Source organism: Onthophagus taurus, chromosome 11 (assembly GCF_036711975.1).
Source record: "Onthophagus taurus isolate NC chromosome 11, IU_Otau_3.0, whole genome shotgun sequence".
Lineage (NCBI taxonomy): Eukaryota > Metazoa > Arthropoda > Insecta > Coleoptera > Scarabaeidae > Onthophagus > Onthophagus taurus.
In genome coordinates, this window is record NC_091976.1 from 34,670,148 (window position 1) to 34,693,986 (window position 23,839).

Consider the following 23,839-nt stretch of genomic DNA (forward strand, 5'->3'; position numbering starts at 1 on the left):
CAAAAGTTAATTACATGCAGGAGGTAGGGAGTTATGTGTGGACAACAGAAAGCCAACATTCTAAGGCTTATACCATCAATCCCCACCACTTGACTCGACATCTTCGTCAAGATAATATTGATCTTAGATTCATTTACTTTTTGGAAAAGAAATTTTTCACACCAGGTCTGACATTATTAGCATAAAAGTTGTGCACGTCCGGGTCGACCTCCGCAGATCGTCCCGAAATCGAAGAAAAGTACCCATTCAAAGCTTCAACATCTCTCAGACTCGTCGGTAGGCAGGGTTTTTTTTATTGTAAATATTCAACTTGCGCAGCTCCCTCCACAAATTTTGAATGCTCCCAGTTCTCATTTGCTCAGTTAAGTAAGCTCTTTTTTCACACTTAATTGCATTAGTCGTATAATTCCGCAATTGCTTATAATAGTCCCAGTGAGCTACATGATTAGTGCGTTTAAATTTATTTAAAGCTTTGTCACGCAACGACATCATCAATTTTACATTATTGGTAATCCACGGACTACTGTCTAGAAATAATTGTACAAATTGGCGCATGTATATCGAAAAGATTGGAGATATTACAGCTTAGGAAATCGACCATATCATCCACACTATCCATGTGAAATATTAAATGCCAATCAATGTTGGCTAAATCCCGAGAAAATAATTCATAGTCGAAGAATCTATACGAACGAAACGACACTGGCTTCCCAAGTTGCACCTCAGCCTTCAATTTTAATTCACAAAACGTCAGGCAGTGATCCGAAAGTTCGTGAACATCAATCACCTGTGAATCCATGATCGAAACGCACTCAGAAACAGCAATGATATCGAGGAGCGTGGAATTATGACCTATTCTTGTCGGTTTATCAACTATTTGAATCATATCATAACTATGTAAAATTGCATTGAACGCGAGAACATTACTGTCATTTATTAGTAAGTTCAAATTACAATCACCCACCAATATTAAACCATCACCCAATAAAAACATATCCGCTAGAGTTTCATTCAAAGTCGATAGGAACATCCGGGTGTCAGTGTTTGGAGGTCGATAGCATATACCTACCATAAAAGTACCAGAATCAATTCGAATCTGCAAAAATTATATATATTCATCTTATGGGAAATTTTCTGCTCTTTCCAACGGTGTCCGACGCACTTCGCTTACGCGTTTTTTAAATTGATGAACTGAGTTAAAATGCAAGGTTGGTAACGTTACTAGATTCAAAACCATCAAAACACAATTCAACAATTCGAGTCTAAAATCACTCAAATTCTTCCAGATTCTGATAAAATAGGTGTAACATGAAATAATCTTTCCTTTTTGAACAGTTTAACATGTTTCTAAACGTAAAACTAAAACTAGAACTAACACTAGCACTATCACTAGAACTAGCACTAGACCTAGAACTAGAAACTTTCGGGTTCGCTTCCAACTTGTTTTCTGAAGAAGGTTGCAACATGGCACCCGAAACGTCAAAAATTTTTTCAAAAAACGCACGGCTCAACCCGAAAGTTTCTAGTTCTAGGTCTAGTGTTAGTTGTAGTGATAGTGCTAGTGTTAGTTTTAGTTTTATTAACACCGGCCGTGAAACCCTTCGTACTTATATGTTTTTAAACGGTTTTAAATAAATTAAGAGTGAATGAAAAATTACCTGTCAACATGAAATGAAGTTAGGATTCTCTCTCAGGTAAAACTTTGTTCCAATTTTTCCTTCATCATATAAGAAAGTTAGGTTAAGAAGTGATTGCGTTCTGCCACCTGTAAGATGTCTTTCAGGTGCGTTTCTTTTACAGACGCTGGCAGATATTGACGGCGTCTGTAAATGAAAATTCGAAATAAGACAGGCCAAGGTTAGCTCTTTTCGAATATGTAAACCATTTGTTGAATTTCCTTCTAATAAGGGCTGCAAATTTATCGCTATTTTTCTAGATAACGAAAATATTGGACCGAAAAGTAGACGGAAATACAAGGGGAAAGTTTGTTGCTGGGCTGAAAAACGATTGTGCAAACGTGTGATTGAGATGTGTTATATACCGTTGAAAAGAGCAGAAAATTTCCCATAAGATGAATATAGTTCTAGAGTTTTCTCCACGTCATATAAGAGAGTTATTCACCCAAGCGTGGTTTAGCCGCGGCAAAAATTCGTGGCAGCGCGACGTTTCTTATTTTTTTTTGCTCTCATTATCAACATATCGGCGGAGGAAAATAGCGGTTTAAGACAGAGAAATGACCAAGCTTTCCAACCGTGTGCTTAGTTTTTCGCTAGCGTTATAAATAACAAAGATATCCGTCCGAAAAGTACATAGATGGAAATACAAAAGTAAAGTTTGTTGCCAACTGTAGGCTCCTTTTCAGGGGCGTTTTTTTGACAGACGCTGACAGATATTGACGGACGAAAACTCGGAATAAGATAGTCCAAGGTCAGCTCTTTCCGAATATGTAAACCATTTATTAAATTTTCGTCTGGTCCACAAGGCCGTGAAGTTTGGTAATTTTAAGGTAAATTGAATGCAGCGCGACGTTTCTTATTTTTTCTTGCTCTTATTATCAACATATCGACGGACGAAAACTCGGTTTATGATAGAGAAAAGACCAAGCTTTCCAACCGTGTGCTTAGTTTTTCGCTATCTTTCTAAATAACAAAGATATGGGCCCTAGAAGTAGGTGGAAATATAAAGGAAAAAGTTTGTTGCTGGGCGGTTTGTTGCTATCGTCTCGCCGGTTTTAAAATATTGTTTTTACATTTAGTTTTTTTTTTAAATAACCAGCATTTGTGATATCTTCAAACTTTAAGACCATATTTGAGAAGAATATACTGTAATATTCAACAATTCGCTGTAAGTCGGCTGTAAGTGACCTTGAGCAAAATCTTACATGAATAGCCGTGACGAGGCGCTACAATACATCACATTAAAATCCTAAAAGTAATAAAGTAATTATAAAAAATTTCAATGACAATGGGTTACATTTTCAATCCCAAATTGGAATAATTTCGCGTTAAAATGTGATTGTACGTCTCGTAATTTTATTGACGACGTGGTATCGCGACATGAAGCGTCAACATTAATTATTATACCAGTAGTCCAGGTAAAAATTACACCGCACACATCGTCGAACCAAAATTATTTATGGGAAATTATTTATTTATTTGGACGTTGCAGGCGGCGCTCGAAAATAGTGGAAAAAAACCAACCGGTGTCTGAATAATTCAATACTGTTTACCATCAGCAAATATCTCTTTTAAATTTTATCGCAAAAAGCGGACGAGTTTGTAGTACTCAATGAATAAACAACACTACAGTCATTTTTATCTCCAAAAACTGAAACAATAACGACCTGTTGTTGTGAATCGTTGTTGAAACAAATATAACTTTTAAATTATTTACTATTTGGTTATATTTTGCTAATTAAAAAGGCAAAAAATAATGATTAAATTTTCAGATTTTCCATAATAAATCTATTTTAGTTCAATTAACCACTTATATTTAAATTAGAGCTTACGCCGTAATAAATAATACGGACGCGACCTCAGTGGGAAACGAAACTCCGAGTGTCAATACAAATTGTCGCCGTTAATGGAGAGGGACATGCGAAGAGGGAATTTATCGAAGATTAATCGTGGTACTGTCACCTGGACGGATCGAGATCATTTAATTTCGCTATTTGTCTTTTTGGAATGGTGTGAAAAACGAACTCGCAACCAGTTTACCGGCAGCGCGTGTACCTCAACCATTTCCATTTTTTCGTACTAGTTCCTTCCTTTTCGTGAAGTATCAGCGCGCGGGCCATTAACGATCAATAAAAAGGGACGTTTCTTCGTACCGGTAATCCATCTCTTTGTCCGGCGTATTTCTATTTGGGGGCCAAACGGGAAGTTTGCCCCAGATGACCGTCGCGGGGCCTTCGTGCGTTGAATCGGACGACCACGACGACGAAACCTCGATGTATTAATAAAAACGTTGATGTATGACGGCCGTCGACGTCGTCGTTGTCGTCGTCCGGAATTTATCGCTGAGAAAGAAAATAAAAATAAAATTTTCCAAAGAAAACGGGGATTGATGGATTTCAATAACACAACGTGCAGAGAAAATTCCGATAACGTTGGGATTTGGGTCAATTTCGGGGTGATTAGAGCAATAACCGCGACCGGAATGGATTCATACAGGAAATGTAAAATACGCAAATTCGATCCAATTCGTTAATAATAAATAAATTAAAATATCAATATCGTATGTGATAAGAATTAACGTTATAATAATGATTAAAATGAGCGAATTTCGTCGACAAAGCAAAATTTATAAAAAAAAACGGATAACCAAATTTTGATGCGCTAGCAGTAAATTGCGTACACAAAAAAAATCAGCGAATCCAATTTATCTCCTAGAGAATAAACGCGGAAAAATGAGGAAAACCTCGAAAACGTATTATCGGGGTCGGACGATTCTTTTTTTAATTAACCAGAAGTGGTGCGGCCGTTGGACCAGTTTTCGCTACTACTTCACCGGGCGAACAAAAAAACCTCTACCAGATGTTACACAATCCAATCACACCGTCGAATGGGACTGATGCATCGGATGCCGCCCGAAATGCGCGCCCGGGAATTAATTCCTGAACCAAAATTGAATTCAGGCCGCACGCAGTTCGCTTGGATAAAACGATGACTCCCGTGCGTCGCGACGTTACCACCAGCGCCTGTGGAAAACATCGACAGATGTTTTGAAACGGCTAATGGAATTTGCGCCCGCGTGATATTCTTTGTTTTTTACGGCCTCGAAACTCTACAAACTACCGCACCCCGTTTTAGTAAATGTCTTTCAAAACGATTGCAGTCGTTTGAAAACAAACACAAAAAAGTACAGTTTAGAGTTGCGAATATTTGACAAGTTCTGGTTTCAATAGTTTCACTTCCTATTTTAAACGTCATGAAAATTTCGAACTGTACCGTAACTTACCTGAATTACTAAGTAAATAAAAACCTGTTTGGTAGTGAGTCTGAAGATGTACGACTAAACACGAAACTTTCTAGTTCTAGTTGTAGTGTTAGTTCTAGTTTTAAATGTTATTCAGCGCTAGATTGTTGTATATTAGTAGATTCTATATTTTTATTTCAACAAAAATTTGATATGAACAATTTTCTATACAATACATGACAAACCAAACTTAACTTAACTTAGCACACCCCTTCCTCCGTTTCCTCGTCCCAACCACCTCCCTCGTCCATCCCCTGCATTCTGCCCCTCTTCCAGAATCTGCCACTGGTTCCTTTGTTCTTCTCTCAGCTCACTACAACCCCTCAACATATGTTCCAGCGTCTCCCAATCCTCTCTGGCAGCCGACACAACCTCTCCACATAATTCGCCCAGTACCTGTTCGCTCTCGCCTCATCGCCCTTCCTCACCCCCCTCCTTCACCAAGTATTTTGAAAGCCCTTCCGTCATTATGTCCCGATATCTTTCATTGTATTTCAGACCCCTCCCTGTCCAAAACGCTTCGCTCATCACTTTCCCTATTCTAACTCTAGCAGTCGTTTCCTTGTATATCCCCTTCACCCTCTTCCTCAGCTCCTCCGTAACCCCCCTCCTCACCATGTCTTCCCACAACTTCTCCTTATCCACCCTATCGAATGCCGCCTTCAAATCTATGAATAGGACATACAACTTCCCTCCCTTCTTATCCAACTCTCTATCCACCAGATATTTTAAGATGTAAAGGTTATCGATCGCCCCTCTACCCTTCCTAAAACCTGCCTGCCTCTTCCCAGCAGTGTCTTCGCATAAATTTGGTATGAGGAGTTGAGTAGGCTGATTCCCCTATAACTCTCTGCTGCTCTCTTACTTCCCTTCTTGTGCACTGGACATATTATACCCATCCTCCAACCGTTCGGAAACCCTTCCCCCCTCTACACATTGTTCAACGTCTTTAACAGCTCCCCTCTCACCTGTTCTGTCGCTTCTCACCATGCATCGTTCTGTACACCATCCTCAACTCCCTCAAAACGGTTGTCAACTCTTCCTCCGTAATATAAATAATCCGTAATTAAATTTCATTAAACAGTCTATCTTCTACCTCAACCTCAACTCCCTTTTCTTTGTCCCACATACTTCTTTGTACCTTCTTCTTGCCTCCTTATAACTGTCCACCAGAACCTCTCCTCTCCGCCACTGCCTCAATCTTCTCCTTGCCTCCCTTTCGCCTGCCTGCATTCTTCATCCCATTCGTTCCTACCAAAAATGGAACTAACACTAGATCCAGATTCTAGAACTAGAAACATTAAGTAATCGTGTTAAACGTTAGCGTTACGTTACCAGTGATTTTCTATTGAATTACTTAATTACTAATTTCCATATCTTTATTAATTCTTGAAATGTTCTAAATAGTGGTAATCTAGAATTTGCAGTCCTGAACAGGATATTACTCAGATATTCAATACCCCGCGGCGGAGTTAATTGCCTTGTCAGTTATCTGACGCTGACCTAAACGGAAACCGGTTTCTTCTGGTAGCTAATCGATCAAATTTAGCGGCTGACCTAACGTGCCGACTAGTAGATTTCGTGGGCCAATTAATCCCAATCGGTTTTCAACCGAATTCTGAATTATATTTCATCGAGAGAACGAGCAAGAATCCCAAGGTTTAATTAATTCCGGCGCGCATTAAGACAAATTCCCCGTCGACTTTTTATTTCACAAATATAGGAGGGAACGTCGCTGTGCAAACAATGCGAGATAGGATCTGACGCTTCCGTGGGTAGATAAATCTGAACTTTGCGTGCAAAGAGGCGGCGTCCCAAAGCGAGTCCCTTTGATATTTCTTCATCTTCCAGTGTAAACCCAGGTTTTTTCCTTCTTTTCCGTAAAGCGCACGCGACCCCTCCGTTTGTAACGATCAACGCAAATTGTAAGCGACAGTTACCTTATTGTTTCGAAAGAAAACGATCGATTTAGTTTGGTTTGATAATCGCGGATTAATTAGCACCGAATCCGATGATTTAAGTAATTAATTGAGGCTCGAGTGTCGTAATTTAACGTGACAAATGCCAATTAACGCGGACAGTTGACGTCACACCAAAAATATTAACAATCACGAGACCGTTTTATTACCGAGTACCAATCTATTAGGATTAAATAACCAGAATACCATTGAAGTTTACACTCAGCTTTCAAGTAATTTACGCAAGATAATTTTTATGTATTAATTAAAACCCAAACCGAACACAAATCGAATAAGACGACAATAATTAAAGCTCTTAGGGGCCATTATATTTCGACGAAGTGCACGCCGCTATTCGATTAATTCTGATTCGATTAAACGTTCCTCTTTGTGTTGGGCTAATTCGATATTCACATTCCGGAGCGCGTCGCCCATTTGACAAGACTGCCAAGTGAAGAGACTCTTCTCTACCTACTATGCTCTCTCAATTAGTATCGATGCAAGGCGAGTGTATATTTCAGCGTTGCCGTAATTAATTGGATTTTCAACATCCGGCGATCGGCTCCCGTCGATGGAGAGAGGACCAAGATCACAAGGCTGTCATCGTCGTCAAGGGTAACCCTAAGTGCATTCAGGATGCACTTTACCAATCTCGTATACGATGTGTGCCCTTTTTGAAACCCCACATCATCTAACCAGATAATGGAAGCATTTATCTTTAATGAAACGTTACGAACCTAACCTATCTTTACAACTGACAATGATACAGTTTCGTAATAATTATAAATCGAATAACTTGTGTTGCATGAAAAGTTCTTCTTCGTGAGAGAACTTCGTGGTGGGCGGGGTGACAATAATAACAATGCAAATAGAGCACTAGAAAAAAACGGTCACGGATCGAACCCGCATTATCCCTCCTGCGGTCATAAATCAGCCTTAAGCCCGATTCCGACCCTCCTATATTTATGCGTACGGCGACATGCGACTCATATTCGTCATCCCGTATGAATCATGGCTTTGAGAGTCGCCGCCGGACGACGTCGACGTTCCTAACTTTCGAATGGATTTCGGCAGAAATCAATTATCGAATTACGCGAAGACGCGAACTGAAAAACGGTTGTTTATGGCGCGGCGTCGGAATCGCGTGTTTCATTTGAATTACGAAAACATTTCAGTTTTGTCTCTTGTATCTTTTATATTCACTTCATTTGTTAAGGTAAACATTTGATCCCAGTGGTACTCGGAAGCGAAGCGTACTCGATTCGCTACTTCTTGATTTCGTGACAACATGCACACTTCATCAAATAAAAGCCTTATATAATAGTGTTATTAGAGGGAACATTTTGTCCGACTATGTAAGTATCTTTTTTGTAATTCGCGACGGTGATGAAAGCTATAACAGTACTCAAACGGGTGCTGTAATGAGACTCCTTACAGCATCGGATGCTGTAATGAGATTTTAGTAACATTTTATGGAACCAGTTCAAGTTGGTGACATTGGGTCATTAATTTTGCTAATTGTCAATGTGACAATGTTTGTCTAAGATGTTTAAACACGTTCTTAGCATCGAATACAAGGTCCACAATGATGAGGACATTGAACTCTGAGCAATTTCTCTTATTTTGGAAGGTGTACAGGGTGGTTCAAATTCGATGTCCGAATAGGCTATCTCGGAAACTATAAGAGCTAGAAAAAAAGTAGCTTACATGTCATGATCTCGTTTTTCGAGAAACTGTTAATGCCAAAAACCTCAAAGCGCTAACGTCTTTTGTTTTTCCCCTAGAGACCAAAATTGAAAATATCGTAAAACCAGCAAGTGCAATTATCTTGGTTATTATTATAGGTGGAGTATTATAACTAAGACATTATATGGACACTTTTTTACAGAGAATTTGATGACGTAGTCAAAAAAAATTTTTCGAATTTAGATTTTGAGATATTGTCACAATTTTCGTTTTTTTAAATGGATACAACCACTCATTATTCGCTTGTTAAATTCGTTATTTTTTTCTGATTACAAAAATATGGGGTTAGATAGATCTATTTCTTATTGTTTTGGAATAAAGTTAAAAATAAACTTTTTTTTTAGTGTCGTCAAAGAAATTAAATTTACAGTTTCCTGTAAATTATAACTAAAAATTAAAAACACATATTAACGATATTTGAAACAAATATATTTGGTGAACTATTTAATTTATATTTGTTTTACACAAAAGTTGGAATAGATTGCATTATTTCACATTTTTTATTAATATTTAATATTATTATTAAATAAAAAATTTAAAAAAATTAAAATTAAATGATATTTGTATTCAAAAATTTTCTTTTAAGATCGATTACGAAAAGTTTAACATGTTAGAATAACATATTAACATATTAAAAAATAAAGTAAATTTTATATAAATTTTTAGTAGAATAATTTTTAGTTATAGTTACAGGAAACTGTAAATTTAATTTCTTTAACGACACTAAAAAAAAATTTATTTTTAGCTTTTTAATTTAATAATTAAATAAGAAGATAACTTCTGGTATTTAAAAACAAATATTTTTTTTATATGTAACGTTCTAACATGTTAAACTTTTCAAAATTTTCGTAATTCATCTTAAAAACAGGATTTTTAAAGTGACACATCAGAAAATTTTTTAATATAAACAAATGGCGCCATCTATCAATAATTTATTAAGTCATTTAAGAATAATATTAAATATTAATAAAAAATGTGAAATAATGCAATCTATTCCAACGTTTGAATAATTACATATATAAATTAAATAGTTCAACAAATATATTTGTTTCAAATATCGTTAATATGTGTTTTTAATTTTTAGTTATAATTTACAGGAAACTGTAAATTTAATTTTTTGGAAGACCCTAAAAGAAAAGTTAATTTTTAGCTTTATTCTAAAACAATAAGAAATAGACCCGTCAAACCCTATATTTTTATAATCAGAAAAAAATAACGAATTTAATAAGCGAATAATCAGTGGTTATTTCCATTTAAAAAAACGAACATTGTGATAATATCTCAAAATCTAAAACCGAAAAAATTTTTTTGACTACGTCATCAAATTCTCTGTAAAAAAGTGTCCATATAATGTCTTAGTTATAATACTCCAGCTATAATAATAACCAAGATAATTGAACTTGCTGGTTTTACGATATTTTCAATTTTGGCCTCTAGGGGAAAAACAAAAGACGATAGCGTTTTGAGGTTTTCGACATTGGAACTTATTTAAAAAAAGAGATCAAGACATGTCAGCTACTTTTTTTCTAGTTCTTATAGTTTCCGAGATAGCCTATTCGGACATCGAATTTGAACCACCCTGTACATGAAACATTTTTGTCAGGTGAATACATTTTGTGTTTTGACAATTTCTACTTGTCAATTTAAATTTCTATTTTCAAGTGTTACCAACTGCTACATACCTATTTTCCTACATTGTCAAAATTTATATTTTTGAGAAAAAAAAAAGGATAAAAACGCGAATTACAAAAAACAGCATAAAAAACACGTTTCATAAGACTTAAAGCACTCATTCATTAAACTTGAATTCGTGCATTTCAAACGTGTCTTACGAAACTTGTTTTTTAATATACTATTACCGTTTACAAATTACCTGTTGTAATTAAATTAAAACTAACGCTAAATCTAGAACTAGAAACTTTCGGGTTAAGCCGTGCGTTTTTTGAAAAAAATTTTGACGTTTCCGATGCCATGTTGCAACCTTCTTCAGAAACAAGTTGACTTCGAACTTGTTTTTCTAAGTTTCTAGTTCTAGGTCTAGTGTTAGTGCTAGTGTTAGTTCTAGTTTTAGTTTAATTAACACCGGCTGTGAAAGCCTTCGTACTTATACCTGTTGTAAGTCTGTTACAGTTATATCCAAGTCTTCGTATAATAATCGAATTATTAGTAAGATGCGGTGTGGAATGTTTTCGATCTGGAATGTTCAGAGAAAGGTCAGTTTTGTTTATTAAAGTTAATGATCCTCAAGTAACGAATGTTGAATCGCCCACATCTAGGACGTTGTATAATGCAAGGTGCATGGGAAGAACTCTTTATAGTCTCTTTTTTTTCTTACAAGTCTTATTCCTTTCTGATTAATCACGTACTTCTTACTACAATCCCTATTCAGTCTCTGTCTTCTATTAGCAGTACTTTTGTACTATACTTTCTTCTTGTCCGGTCACCATCTTGTCTTTTTAGTCTTTGTGGAGCCTTTTTTCTACTACTAGTCTCCTTCCAGTCAACTTCTTTTCTGTCTACTTAATAGCTTGCATTTACCGTCTCTATTAAGCCTGTTTCTCCTATTACCAGTCTTCATCGTTGCAGTTCAATCACCTACTAGTCATTACAGTTTCTTTTTGCTATTACCAGTAGCCTCCTATTGCGCCCAACCGCTTTTTCTCTTTGCAATCCCTGTTCAGTCTTTTTCTTCAACCACTACTACATAGTTATTACAGGCTCCATTTCCAATATTTTCTTTTATGTCTATTATCTTTCATTGCTGTTGTAACTTAGGTGGGAACGACTTATTACGATGACTTTTTTGATGACGATGACGATGACGATATTTGATGAATCAAATATGAGAATATTTAAAGAAACATAATAATTATATTTTTGTGTGTATTTATTGTGACACCATCGAAGATAGAGATCTACTCACCTATATGCAGTCGAGTCGGATTGTGTATCGCATGGAAAAGCTCGGGAAACTTTCGTAATTACAGTGGCGAAACTTTGCGCCTTGGGATAGGAATCGAGAGCGCCAAAAGAAGTTGAGCACGGTGCTACGCGCGTGTTATTTAATCAAAACGAAGGGGATCGGAAAGTTTTTCCGATTTCTCAATGTTTCAATTTTATTAGAGAAAGTGATAATAGTAATAGAACATCATATAATATATTTATTTTTATTAATTTTGTTGGCTTTATTAAGTTTTACATATTTATGGTTATAAAGTTATTTATAATGATTCGTCCATATCGTGTAATAACGTACCGTTACTTCTAACAGAAGCACGACGGCATTTTAAATAATAAATTATAATACTTGTAATTAAAAACATAAAAAGAGTTTGTATACAAAGTAACCAAGTTAAAATAGACGATTTTACAAAAACGTAATTTTCGTTCTTATTTACAAAAGGAGCGTTACCAATTTTATCTATGTTTGTTGTTAAAACAGGGAGAGTTTGATTTTCGATAGCGACGTTATTTCGTAATGAATTATTTTTGGGTGAAGCAAGAATTTTAATCATCATTTTATTAATTAATTCTTGATCCTCCAAGTAATCGTGAATGTCTCTCATAACATCTAAATTTTGTATCAAAACTTCTTGGATTGTAACGTTAGTTTCGCTTTCAGTTGAATTTAAGGTGCATAAATTACCTTTGATGTTAGGTTCCGAATAATGATTACCTTTACTAACCGATTTCAATTCTGATATATCTTCTAAATGATGAATTATTTTGGTCAATGTATTGCACGACCATAAATTATCATCCAAATCAATAAAATCGGGTCTTCTATAATGATGTAAACTATCCATATTAAATGTTACTAAACGATTATTTGCAACAGAAAGGTGAAACAATGGATTTTGGTGAAACAAACCGGATGGCAAAGCTTGTAATTTGTTTCCTGCTAAATCCAACCTACTTAAATGCAATAATTTTGCAAACGTTCCTGTGTGAAGAACTTCGATGTTGTTATACGATAAATTTAAGTACTTCAATAGAATATTATTGGTAAAAGTATCGATAGAAATAATGCTCGAATTCGTCATTGAAACATCCAAGTCAGTCAATTCTTTAAATACTTTGATCGTTGTGATATTAAAAATATTTTTGCTTAACATTAAGGTCGAAATCGAATTGGTATTTAAAACATTCAAATTTGTTATGTTTAATGAGTTATTATTCAAATCTAGGTGATGTAAGAATTTATTGTTCCCCAAAAGAATTTGAAAATTCATTTCGTGCAATTTATTTCCACCCAAATCCAATTCATTCAAAAATTGTAACGAGTCAAAACCTTGTCTGGGTATTTCGCTGATTAAGTTATTATTTAAATGAAGTTTATGTAACTTTAAGAAATATTTTAAAATTGAAGTAATATCTTTAATATTATTATGAGACAAATCTAACGTTTCGATACTATTTGTTGTGCTTATTTCAATTATTTCTATGTTATTATGAGACATATATACATTTATTAAGTTTTGAAATGTGTCGAATTGGTTATTTGATATTTCAGTAAGTTCATTGTAACTTAAATTGATCGTAAGCAACTTTGTATCTAATGCAGCAATCGGAAACACTTTTATTTTGTTATAACTTAAATCAAGTGTTTCAATTGAAGAGTTAAAGAAGAGTGGTTCAATTATTTCGATGCGATTATGAGATACATTTAGATCATTTAACGTGGGCACGCTACTGAAAATGTTGTTTGATAACTTTGATATTTCATTGTGGCTCAAATTAATACTAATTAAATATGGAGGTGTTGATCTTTTACGTAAATAATCAATTATTTTTACGCCGCTTTGTGATACCGTGATTTTCTTCAAGGCAGGCAACTTTTGCGTCAGATCGTATGAAAAAACAGAGAAGTTACTTTCTGTAATTACTAATACTTCAAGTCGGCGGAACTCGCTATAATAAGAAGTCGAAAATAGTCCGTGATTAATTGTAATGTTTTCGCATTCAATACCCCTATACCAATCTGAATATTGGTATAGTGTATGACAATCTTGATCGCTAAGGCTTATAACACAAACCAGTACAATTAAAGCCAATATCATCTTTATAGCTTTAACCATCACTAAAAATTAAATTTAGCCCCTTTAAACAAATATTCTTTATTAAATCGTAATACTTACTCGATATTAAAAACTCAACAACAGAATTTACACTGGTTCATATTGAAAACGTTCGTGAATAAATAACTATTTTAACTTCCTTATCTTGAGTAAACTGTAAAGAATTCTAGCAAATTCAGTTTACTTTTGTCGATAAATATTTAGAAGTTTAGATATTGCTATTTGCAAGTCGATAAATTCCGTTAATTACCAAAGACAGATCGAAATAGGATTTCGAATGCTTTGAGCCGTTAGAAATTGAATAGACAAATCGTAGATCGAACGAGACGTTAACGATCCCGTATATTTTGTCGGGTGAAACGAGCGTTAAAGTAAACGAGACGTCCGAAAGCTCGGACTCTCTACAGTTAATTTTCGTGTGCTATGCGGGAGAGGCGTGGGATGAGTTAAAATGTTTAGAAAATTACCAATTAAAACCGAACAATAGCCTTTGTTAATTTTGTTTGAATCTAGGCGACAGCAAATTTATTAAACGCAACGTAGCTTAATACAGGCATTGGTTAGTTTTGCAAAGGAAAAGTTTTGCTTGGAGGAAAACGAGACGTAGGGTTGGGTTGCGTTGACCAGATATCGCTAAAGAAAGTCTAAATCAGCCATGTCCAACCCAAATTACTCTTCGGGCCAAAATTTAGGAATGTACAAGGCACTGGGCCGACACCCACCTGAACAAGAAAATTTCAATTCTAGCGCACACTCGCGCTCAAATGAGATACGTATACACAAACTAGCATGTACACAGATATACACAATAATATATAGGTATTTCAGTAAATTACACAGGTATTTAATGTGAAACTTGTTTATTTATTTTATTTGAAATTTTTTTAATATCAACTTCTAATTTTGTTGTGGCACAACGTAACTGATTCGTCAAATTTGCGTCGGTGATTCTGTTACGGTCTTTGGTTTTGACTAATTTTAATCTAGAAAAAAATGACTCACAGAGATATGTTGTGCCGTTTGCTGCTACAATACACATAGCTAATTTTTTCAAATTAGGAAATTTATCTTCCTGGATATATTTTCCATAAAAGTCGACTATATTGATGTCCTCAAACCTTAATTTCATTTCTGAGTTGGACTGCAGATCGATAAGTTCCAGTTGTAAATAACCTGGAGCTGAATTGACATCAATATTAAATGGACAATTAAAAATATTGAACATTTGTTCAAATTTTTCTAGGTAGGCAAATCTTTTTTCAAATTCCTCAAGCAAATCTTTAATATTATGCGAATATTCGGAAATGGGTTTATTTTCCATTTCGAAATCATTTAAGTGAGGGAAATGTGTGGCATTATTCGATTTCAGTTGATTTTGAAAATATTTTAATTTAGCAATGAATGTCTTTATGTCTTGATAGCAATTCGTAATTAATTTATTTTCTCCTTGAAGATTCTGATTTAGTTCATTTAATTTAGTTGTGATATCTATTAAGAAACACAAATCCAACAACCATTTTTCATCGTATAATTGTGGAACGTCTTCGCCGTTCTCATTCATGAAAATTCTAATTTCTTCCCTGAGGTTCCAAAATCTTAATAAACATTTTCCACGACTCAACCATCGTATTTTGGCGTAATATATTAGGTCACAGTACTCGGACTCCAGTTCGCGAAGGTATTCTTGAAACTGGCGGTGTTTTAATGAATTATTTTGTTAATAATATTAATGACAACTGACATCACGTGAGACATATTTAATGACTGAGCACATAGATTTTCTATATGTAAAAAACAATGACAAATAAATAAATCCAAAAATGATTTATTTTGTCCCAAGCTTTCAATATGTTTGCAAATTAAAGTAACTGCTCCTATGTTTTTTCCTATCATTGATGGTGCTCCATCGGTTGTAATACCAATAAGTTTTTTTAAATCTAATTGTCGATCTTCCGCGCATTTTAGAACAGCATCTTTAATATCTTTGCCCGTTGTTGTATCCTTCAGACTCACAAGATCAAGGAGTTCTTCTGTTACTTTCAGCTTATTATCAACTCCGCGAATAAATATAGCAAGTTGTGATGTATCCTTGATATCGGTTGTTTCATCCAAAGCTAATGAGTAGTACACAAATTGTTTGGTATGTTCATTGAGATTTAGGGAAATTTCATTGGAAATATCATCAACTCTACGTGCAACAGTTTGATGAGACAGACTTATTTGTTTATAAATATGAACTTTTTCCGGACTAATATCTTCAGCTGCAGCAATTAAACATTCTTTGATGTATTCTCCATCCGAGAAAGGTTTCATTTTTTTGGCGAGAAATTTTTAAACTTGTACTGACAATGTCGTTTGATTGTTGATTTTGTTTTTGAAACACATTTTGTTGAGACTTTAAGTTAGCTTTAAGTAAGTGTAATTTGGCCTTGCGTTCACCACCAGAAAGTACAGAAAGTTCCGTATGTTTTTCATAATGTCTTCGTATGTTATAAGTTTTAGCAGTAATCGTTTCACGACAAACTAAGCACACAGCATTATTTTTTACTTGCAAGAAAAAGTAGTCATCTTCCCAATTATTTTTAAATTGTCTGTTTTCATCTTCTAGTTTTCTTTTCTTCCTACCCGACATCGCACGTCAATATTATGGACAATTTTATTTATTCTGGTATAATTAAAGAAACGAATACATTTTTGTAGGACTGCAAATTAAAATAAAATATTACTTACTTTTATTTTCACAACCTTTTTAAAACAATAAGTTTATCAACTCTGTGATTAACCAACTCTCTACGAAGAACTCGCATAAACTGAAGGGACTAGAAAATTTTATGATTCAATCCACTTTTGAACGAAACAGGGGAATACCCGACAAAACGGACAAATTCGCAGTTATGTATCTCCGAATCTACCTATGTCGGGTTTACGTAGGTCGGGGTATTTACTGTATTCGTAAACGCCATACATCGGGATTCGCTATTGTGCAAATTATTTTTTTAACATCATCATTGCCGACACCTCGGTGGCGGTGTCAAAAAAATTAAGATGAAAGGTTCTTCCCAATATATTAAGCTATGTGTTTACCAAATTTGGTGAAATTCGGCCAAGGAATAACTGAGTAAAATCGGTATATAGGTACCCACATACATACAACTTTCCATTTTTATATATTAAGATATAGGAGTTTTATAAAACGTCATTCGACCAAGTAATAAAAATTATTTGTATTATCGATTATTAAAATTTAAATATTAATTTGTGCGATTTCCTTTTTTTGTTATCGGGCCGCACAAAAATCGCAATCAGGCCGCAGTTGGACATGGCTGGTCTAAATACTGCTTGGGGAGTAATTCAGCATACGCGAACATTACAACAATTTCTTGACTTATGCCATATAGAGAGACCAAAAACAATGATAGTACATATGTTATTTTGGATTTGATTAAGTTGTGAGATTTAAGAAGGTAAAAAAGATAAGTTGAAAGAATTTTATCGTAGAACACCAGAGAACCAAAACGCTCCTCTGGGAGCAGGTCCCGAAATGGTTCCGTTACACCAACCGGAAGTGATTAGATGCGTCCGGAGGGACGAGTACGACGTCGTCCTCCTTTACTCAGGTTTACACCTTAATACTCGCACGGGGTCCAGGGCCGGACGCTGCAACTGCCCCCTGAACTGATATAAAGGGTACGAAAGGGCCGTCTCGGCGGTAAAGTGCCCCCCACAAACTGCCCTTATCTCGTCTGGCACGATGCGTTCCGACCAAACACAATTAGACGACGAGGAGGACGGTGCAACTTTAAACAGGACCAGCTTCAACAATATTAAAAAGTAAGAATAAAAGCAGTCGATTCAAGGTTTTAAGATATTTGTTTCGATTATTACAAGGTTTGATGGGGTTGATTTTTAAAGCTAAAGTTGAAATGTCTTAATAAATCAAATAGTTGGGTTGATATACGTTTCGATGGAATCGTTTGAGTCCGGTCCTGTTGTGTTTCGGGGCGCCACCTACTCTTTGGTACGCGCGTGTCCCCGACAGTTTAATATTATGTTCAAAGTTGCCCGTTGTTGACAGTTCGGCGACATCGCGCGCCGAAAGTTTTGTTCGCAATTTCGAGCCAATCCTCATACGCTAGTATTCGGGCTTTCGGTAAAGTACAAGTACAAGTACCGAGCCCCCTCCGTTCGATTAGTTCCTGTTTGTTCGCTTGGTAAAGACACGTCCAAGAAATCCTTTTAAATAAACAAAACAACGAAGGGTTCCGACTTTTAATTGGCTGAGAGGAAAAACGAGTTAGCGCCAAGACGGCAGCCGTTTAAAACTTACCCATTAAATCCGTCCCTCGCCTAAATTGTATATTAAAATGTTTTCGTATCGCGCCATTTTGGATTAATTAAACAAGCAATTCAACTCCGGACGAACTACGCTCGAAACGTCTCGGAAAAAGTTTGTGCTCCATCTTCGAGTTTTTAACGGCGAATAATTAATATGCAGATTTTTATGCATTTCACTTCCTCTAATTGCTAACTGAAAATTTTATCTTGAACGAAATTCAATTTTTACAATTCAATGAAAAAAAGTCTCAACATAATGTCAATTCAAAACATTTTAATTAAAAAAATTAACGGAATAAAAAAAGAAAATTTCTGCCCGTATTATCTATAAGTTTCCAACAAATATTTGATCTCATATCGGCTCGGAGGACGTCCTACAGACGAGACTTGTCGACTACGACCACTAGAGTGGTCAGTTTGCTGACCACTCTTTGTAAAAGTTCTCAGATTTCGCGTTTGAGTTGAGTGGATGGTCGATAGCCGAGGCGTGGAATACTTTATCTGCGTGAAGGACGATTTGAGTGTACCTTTTATCGACCTCCTTAAATCCTCACTCAGACTAAACTTAATCGTATTTGAGATAATATGTTTAACAAAAATCAACTTAATTAATATAATATAATAATAACTCTTAATCTTAAGAGTACCCTGTTTTTCCGTTAGAAGCCGCGGTTTCGTATGAAAAAAAAGTGGTTTTAAAGTGCGGCTTATAAAAGGTTGCGGCTTGTAGATATGTATAAAATGTACCTAAGTATTTATTAGAATTATATTTATCCATTTAAAATGTTATTCATTTTAAAAATGTTTTTCTGATCGGTTTTCTTTGACGGATAGAATTTAAATATCAAAATATAGCAAATAGTTGCAAAACATTTCAAAAATAGTACTTTTTTATTTTTAATAAAAGTTTATTTACGTAGATATCTAGGTAATTAAAAAAAAATTATTTTAATGAAACAATATAATATATTCTACATTAAAACAAAAGATATATTCTATGAGAAGTAAAACAATTTATGTACCTACTACTATGTGTAGATAGATAACAACTGTTCTATGAGATCATAAAATCCATGTCTTCTTCTTGACCTGGTCCATCCGAATCGAAGCCTGACAAAAGGCAGTCATACAATAAATGATCGTCCTCGTGATTCTTTTCGTTGCTTTCTTCCTGATCGTTTACTTCTCCTTCATTTATAAGTTCATCTTCTTGTAGTTGCTCATTTGGAATTATTTCTTCATTGTAGAATTTTATTTTAGTCTTTCTAAATCCGTTTTTAATGACGTCTTCAGAAATATTTTGCCACGCTGTGTCAATCCAATTAACGATTTCGTCATAAGACACACGCTTTATCGGTTTTCCTGTTTCTTTATAAGCATTATAAGAATTAATCATAAATTTCCCCCACAAATCTCTTAGTTTTGCTTTAAAAGATTTATTAACTGAAATATCCAACGGCTGTAACAGTTTCGTTAATCCTCCAGGTATAACTGCAGGTATTGTTTGAATTTTTTTAAATTTATTTTTTGAGTCCAATATTAATAGGCCATTATCCCTTTTAAAAAATGATCCAGGGCGTTTGTTCCAAATTTCAGTTAGCCATAGCTCCATTTCATTCGAAGACATCCATCCCTTTTCATTAGCCGAAATAATAACACTTTTTGGAAAATTTCCTTTTGGGCGTGTTTTTCTTTTAAATATTACATATGGTGGCAGTTTCTTGCCACTAGCAAGAACACTTAAAGCCACTGTGAAATTAGATTTTTCATCTCCAGTAGTTACAATTTTTATGTCATCACTGCCTTTTTTTTTTGCAAAAGTAAATTTTGATGGTATGTCAAAACTCACTGGTACTTCATCCATATTCCCAATGTTAGGTAAGTCCACATTTGTTTTGTTTTCGGTTACGAAATGTTGAAATTGTATTAACTTTTCTTCCCAATTTGCAGGCAAATGTTGTCCCACCAATGTTGCAGCTCTTCTTACAAAATCATTTCTTTTCATGAAATAATATATCCATTTTGGAGATTGTTAAATGTAATTTCTAACTCCTCCTAATTTTGCTTGTCGCAGAACCTGTTTACCAGTAACTTGTATTCCAACCTTTCTTTTTTCAGTTATCCAATTTTTGAATTGAATTTCTATTTGTGGCTAACGTGTTACTGCTCAACACATCTGAATGTGTGCGGCTTACAATCGAGAGCGGCTTGTATTTGAGTGCGGCTTATATTTGTGTGCGGCTTAGTAGGGATAAAATGTAGAAAAAATGAAAAAAGTGTAACATTTAATAAGCCGCGGCTTATATTGAATGCGGCTTCTAGCGGAAAAACAGGGTACATTAAAACGTTATTGTATATCATAGAATAAAAAATTCGCGTAACCTCTTGGTGATCCACAACCTACAGCAGAGACATCAATGACTAATTCTAAATTACTTCACATAATGATTTTTATTTTTGTTGCTTAAAAATATTTTCAAAAATGATTTATGAGTTAATGCTGAATATAAAAGGAATTTAGCATTGGAAATCCCTCCCATTTCCGGTCGGTTCGGGTTTAATGGGCCATAAGATGCAGGGGCAAATAAATATAATCACCGTCTTATGTCACGGTTGTCGTTATAAGGAGTTTAGGAACGAACCGTTTCAGGTATAATGTTAAATCGAAAAAGAACAAAGCATCCCATTTGCCGCTTACTTAGTGTTTCACTTGCGAAAATGGTTAGATTTTATCGTTCCGGCTCGATTCGTAAGCGCAATTTTAATTTTATACGCGAGGAGAGTAAAAGCGAGAAACTAGAATGGGAAGAGGAACTTGCGCCGGTAATCCCCACTTTGGAAAACTCAATTTCCGGTAAAGACTGTGAAATTTACAAACAAAATAAATTCTCGGGACGTGGTCCGTTAGCGGGGCGGCGATTGATCACCGCCGGCTTCTTCGGCACATCAGCCTAATGACACGTTATTCAAAGGGGGGCTCTCTCTCTCTCTCGGGGTACTTAATTAACCCCCCGGCAGGGATCTGCGTTGTCTTGTTTCCAACGTTGAGACTAATGGCCCAACGAAACTCAGTTTCTACCCCAACAACGAACGCGACCAAAATGGCGGAGGCGACGGGTTATCTGGATAAATAAATAAATAATCGGAGAATTGGACGTTTTAAGGCATTCAAATCGACGACAATTGTGCACCAAACGCATAAATCGACCGAAACTCGAGTCCCGTTTACCGAATTTACTCGATTTACTCGGGTTATGTTGTTATAGAGGCGCCTCGAGCGGCATAAATTGACGCATTAATTTCGAACGAGTATTTAGTCGGTCTCTCAAATGGTCGACAATGTAAATTACATAGTTTACATTATGTAACACCGACAATATCTATTAGTTTTAGAAACATTTTTACTAACTTTAATTATTAAAATGTTATCTACGAGGATCTAAACGTGGGGCTCGGTTAGGCAAGAGAAAATTTCGCCAGTAGACATAAAGGAAAACTTAATAACTGTAATTAAAACTTTGTGGCGTCGTCGCTGAGCGAAGAAAAACACAGGCAAAAAAAAGGATGGCCCCCGAAATTCGCTGCCAGACGGCGAGCGACGCCGGCATATTTAAAGACGCCCGGAGACAATATCTTTACACGGAATTAATTTTAATTAAGAACTCTTACAAGATGTTTTCGTCGTCGCCAGTTGGATCTGCATATTCGCCACTTTTCGTTCTCACCATCTGTTAAGTGAGAGAAGTGAAACTTTGCAGACATACGGAAAAAAATTAAAGATTTAAGTATTCAGCTTCGCCCCTTAATTGACTCGGTTGTTTCGTTGATTGAGAACAAAATGATGTATTTTTTTAAAGCATTTAACATGCAAAATATAACCTGTAAAATTTGATTTTTATCTTTCGACACTGGAAATTTTAACCTCGCTTGAAACGATATCGAGATCGTTCGCAAAATCATCCAAAAAGCGAGAGCACCATTACGAGAGGCCGCAAATGCCTTTTACGGCCTCTCGTATGGGGCTCCTTCGGATCGTGCCTCAACCCCCCCTAATTGCGATCGCAGTACGGTTGCGAACGGGAGTTAATAAAATAAAATCGAATCTACGATGAGAAAGGGTGAAAAAAAACGACAAGAAGAAGAAAAAGTAAAAGAGGGGGCACAGGTGAGCGAAAGAGCGCCCTTCCGCTACGCGTAATGACGTTTTCCCCCTCTCGTCAGAAACTTTGATTATAGTTTTATTGCGCCACTACACTCGGTTTGATGGGCGGCCCGCGTGTATCGATTGCTCCCCATTCCTCGGGGGGCGAAGCTCTCACATTTCATCGATTCTTAGAGATACACCCGGCGCGCGAGCTTTTTGTTGTTTATCGACGTGCTCTACATTCTACGACGACTGAAATCCGACGCGAACAGATGGCGTGGTTATTTATATCACCTCTTCGCGGGTTGTAGATTAGAAGCCTAATCTGTCAAAAATGTCTCCGGCGAAAGTTCGTCCCCTCGCGTCATGTTCTTTTGCGTGAAAAGGAAAAGGTAGAAAACTCGTCACGTTTTCAACCGGGGATTAATAAAATATGCAAAACAAACACAAGTTTCGGATTTGCTACGACCGGTTTGGAGGCGTCGGTTCAGCGTCCCCTTTCGTTTGTCTTTCGAGTTACATCCGGTCGACTTCGTTAAGACCCGGCTCAAAATGAAGATTTTGACAAATTACTTTCGACTACAATGCGAGTAATCAAAAAGAATTAAAGTATCATCAAGAAATTTAATTTCAGCTTTTTTATTTTTAAGAGTTACACGGAGAAATTCGCACCGCAGGAATTACGTACGTGCATAGTACTGAAATAGTTTCTCTTCAGGACGAGAAACGAGAAAGTCGGATGCCTACGCAATTAGTGCGGGATTCTTTGTAGGCGGGCGTGAAGAGACTCGGGAGCCATACGGTCCGGAGTGGATTCTCGCTGAAATATGACCCTTTGCCGCGGTGGGGCGCCCTTATAGCCGGAGACAGGCTCATCACCGGCGCGGGGCCGTTTGCGAGCCGCAAAACAAGGAGGGGGCGGGGAAAATCTGCAGGATGCCGTCGCCTGTCGCTGGAATAAACGACGCTGGGGAACATTTTTCAAAGGGGACGCAAGTGTTGTTTGTCGCCGTGAAATATCACCGAAGCGTAAGAGAAAATGCGCGCGCAAACGAACAGATTTTCTCAACACCAGTTACTTCCATTTTTAACATTTAATAAAATAAGAATGGTGACTTGGACACCTAAGGAGACAAATCGACAGATGGAAAACCTTGTAGAGTAGTATTCCTTTGCTGGCAGATTCTAATTTTTTGGACGCAATCTTTTTCACTCAATATTTATTGTAATATTTGAGGTATATAACATTCTGCCAAAACTATCTAAACATCTACCATTAGTTTCTCATCCCTTGGCAGCAACATCCAGTCCTACCAGCAGATTTTAAGCTTTTGGAAATACTGTTTCCAAATCATCTTCTCTAGCAGCATCTAGACTTCCAGCAGTAATATCTAGATCTCTACCAGAAGAAGAAATCAGTAGTCTTTTGCTAGCATTAAGTAATCTTCTGTACAGGGTGGTTCAAATTCGATGTCCGAATAGGCTAACTCGAAAACTATAAGAGTTAGAAGAAAAGTAGCTGACATGTCATGATCTCGTTTTTCGAGAAACTGCTAATGCCGAAAACCTCATAACGCTATCGTCTTTTGTTTTTCCGCTAG

At 36.0% G+C, this 23,839-nt stretch overlaps 2 protein-coding genes across 2 annotated transcripts in view; both read right to left on the bottom strand.

Moving 5' to 3' along the window:
- Positions 1 to 23,839, bottom strand: part of LOC111416579 (Yip1 domain-containing 1) — a 167,765-nt gene that overhangs the window by 136,604 nt on the left and 7,322 nt on the right. The window lies entirely within an intron of this gene.
- Positions 11,833 to 13,910, bottom strand: LOC111416576 (leucine-rich repeat-containing protein 15-like). Its single transcript, XM_023048634.2, has 2 exons — positions 13,820 to 13,910; positions 11,833 to 13,761 (listed from the first exon to the last, which is right to left on the bottom strand). Coding segments are annotated over exons 1-2 (1,860 nt in total). The 5' UTR covers positions 13,821 to 13,910; the 3' UTR covers positions 11,833 to 11,902.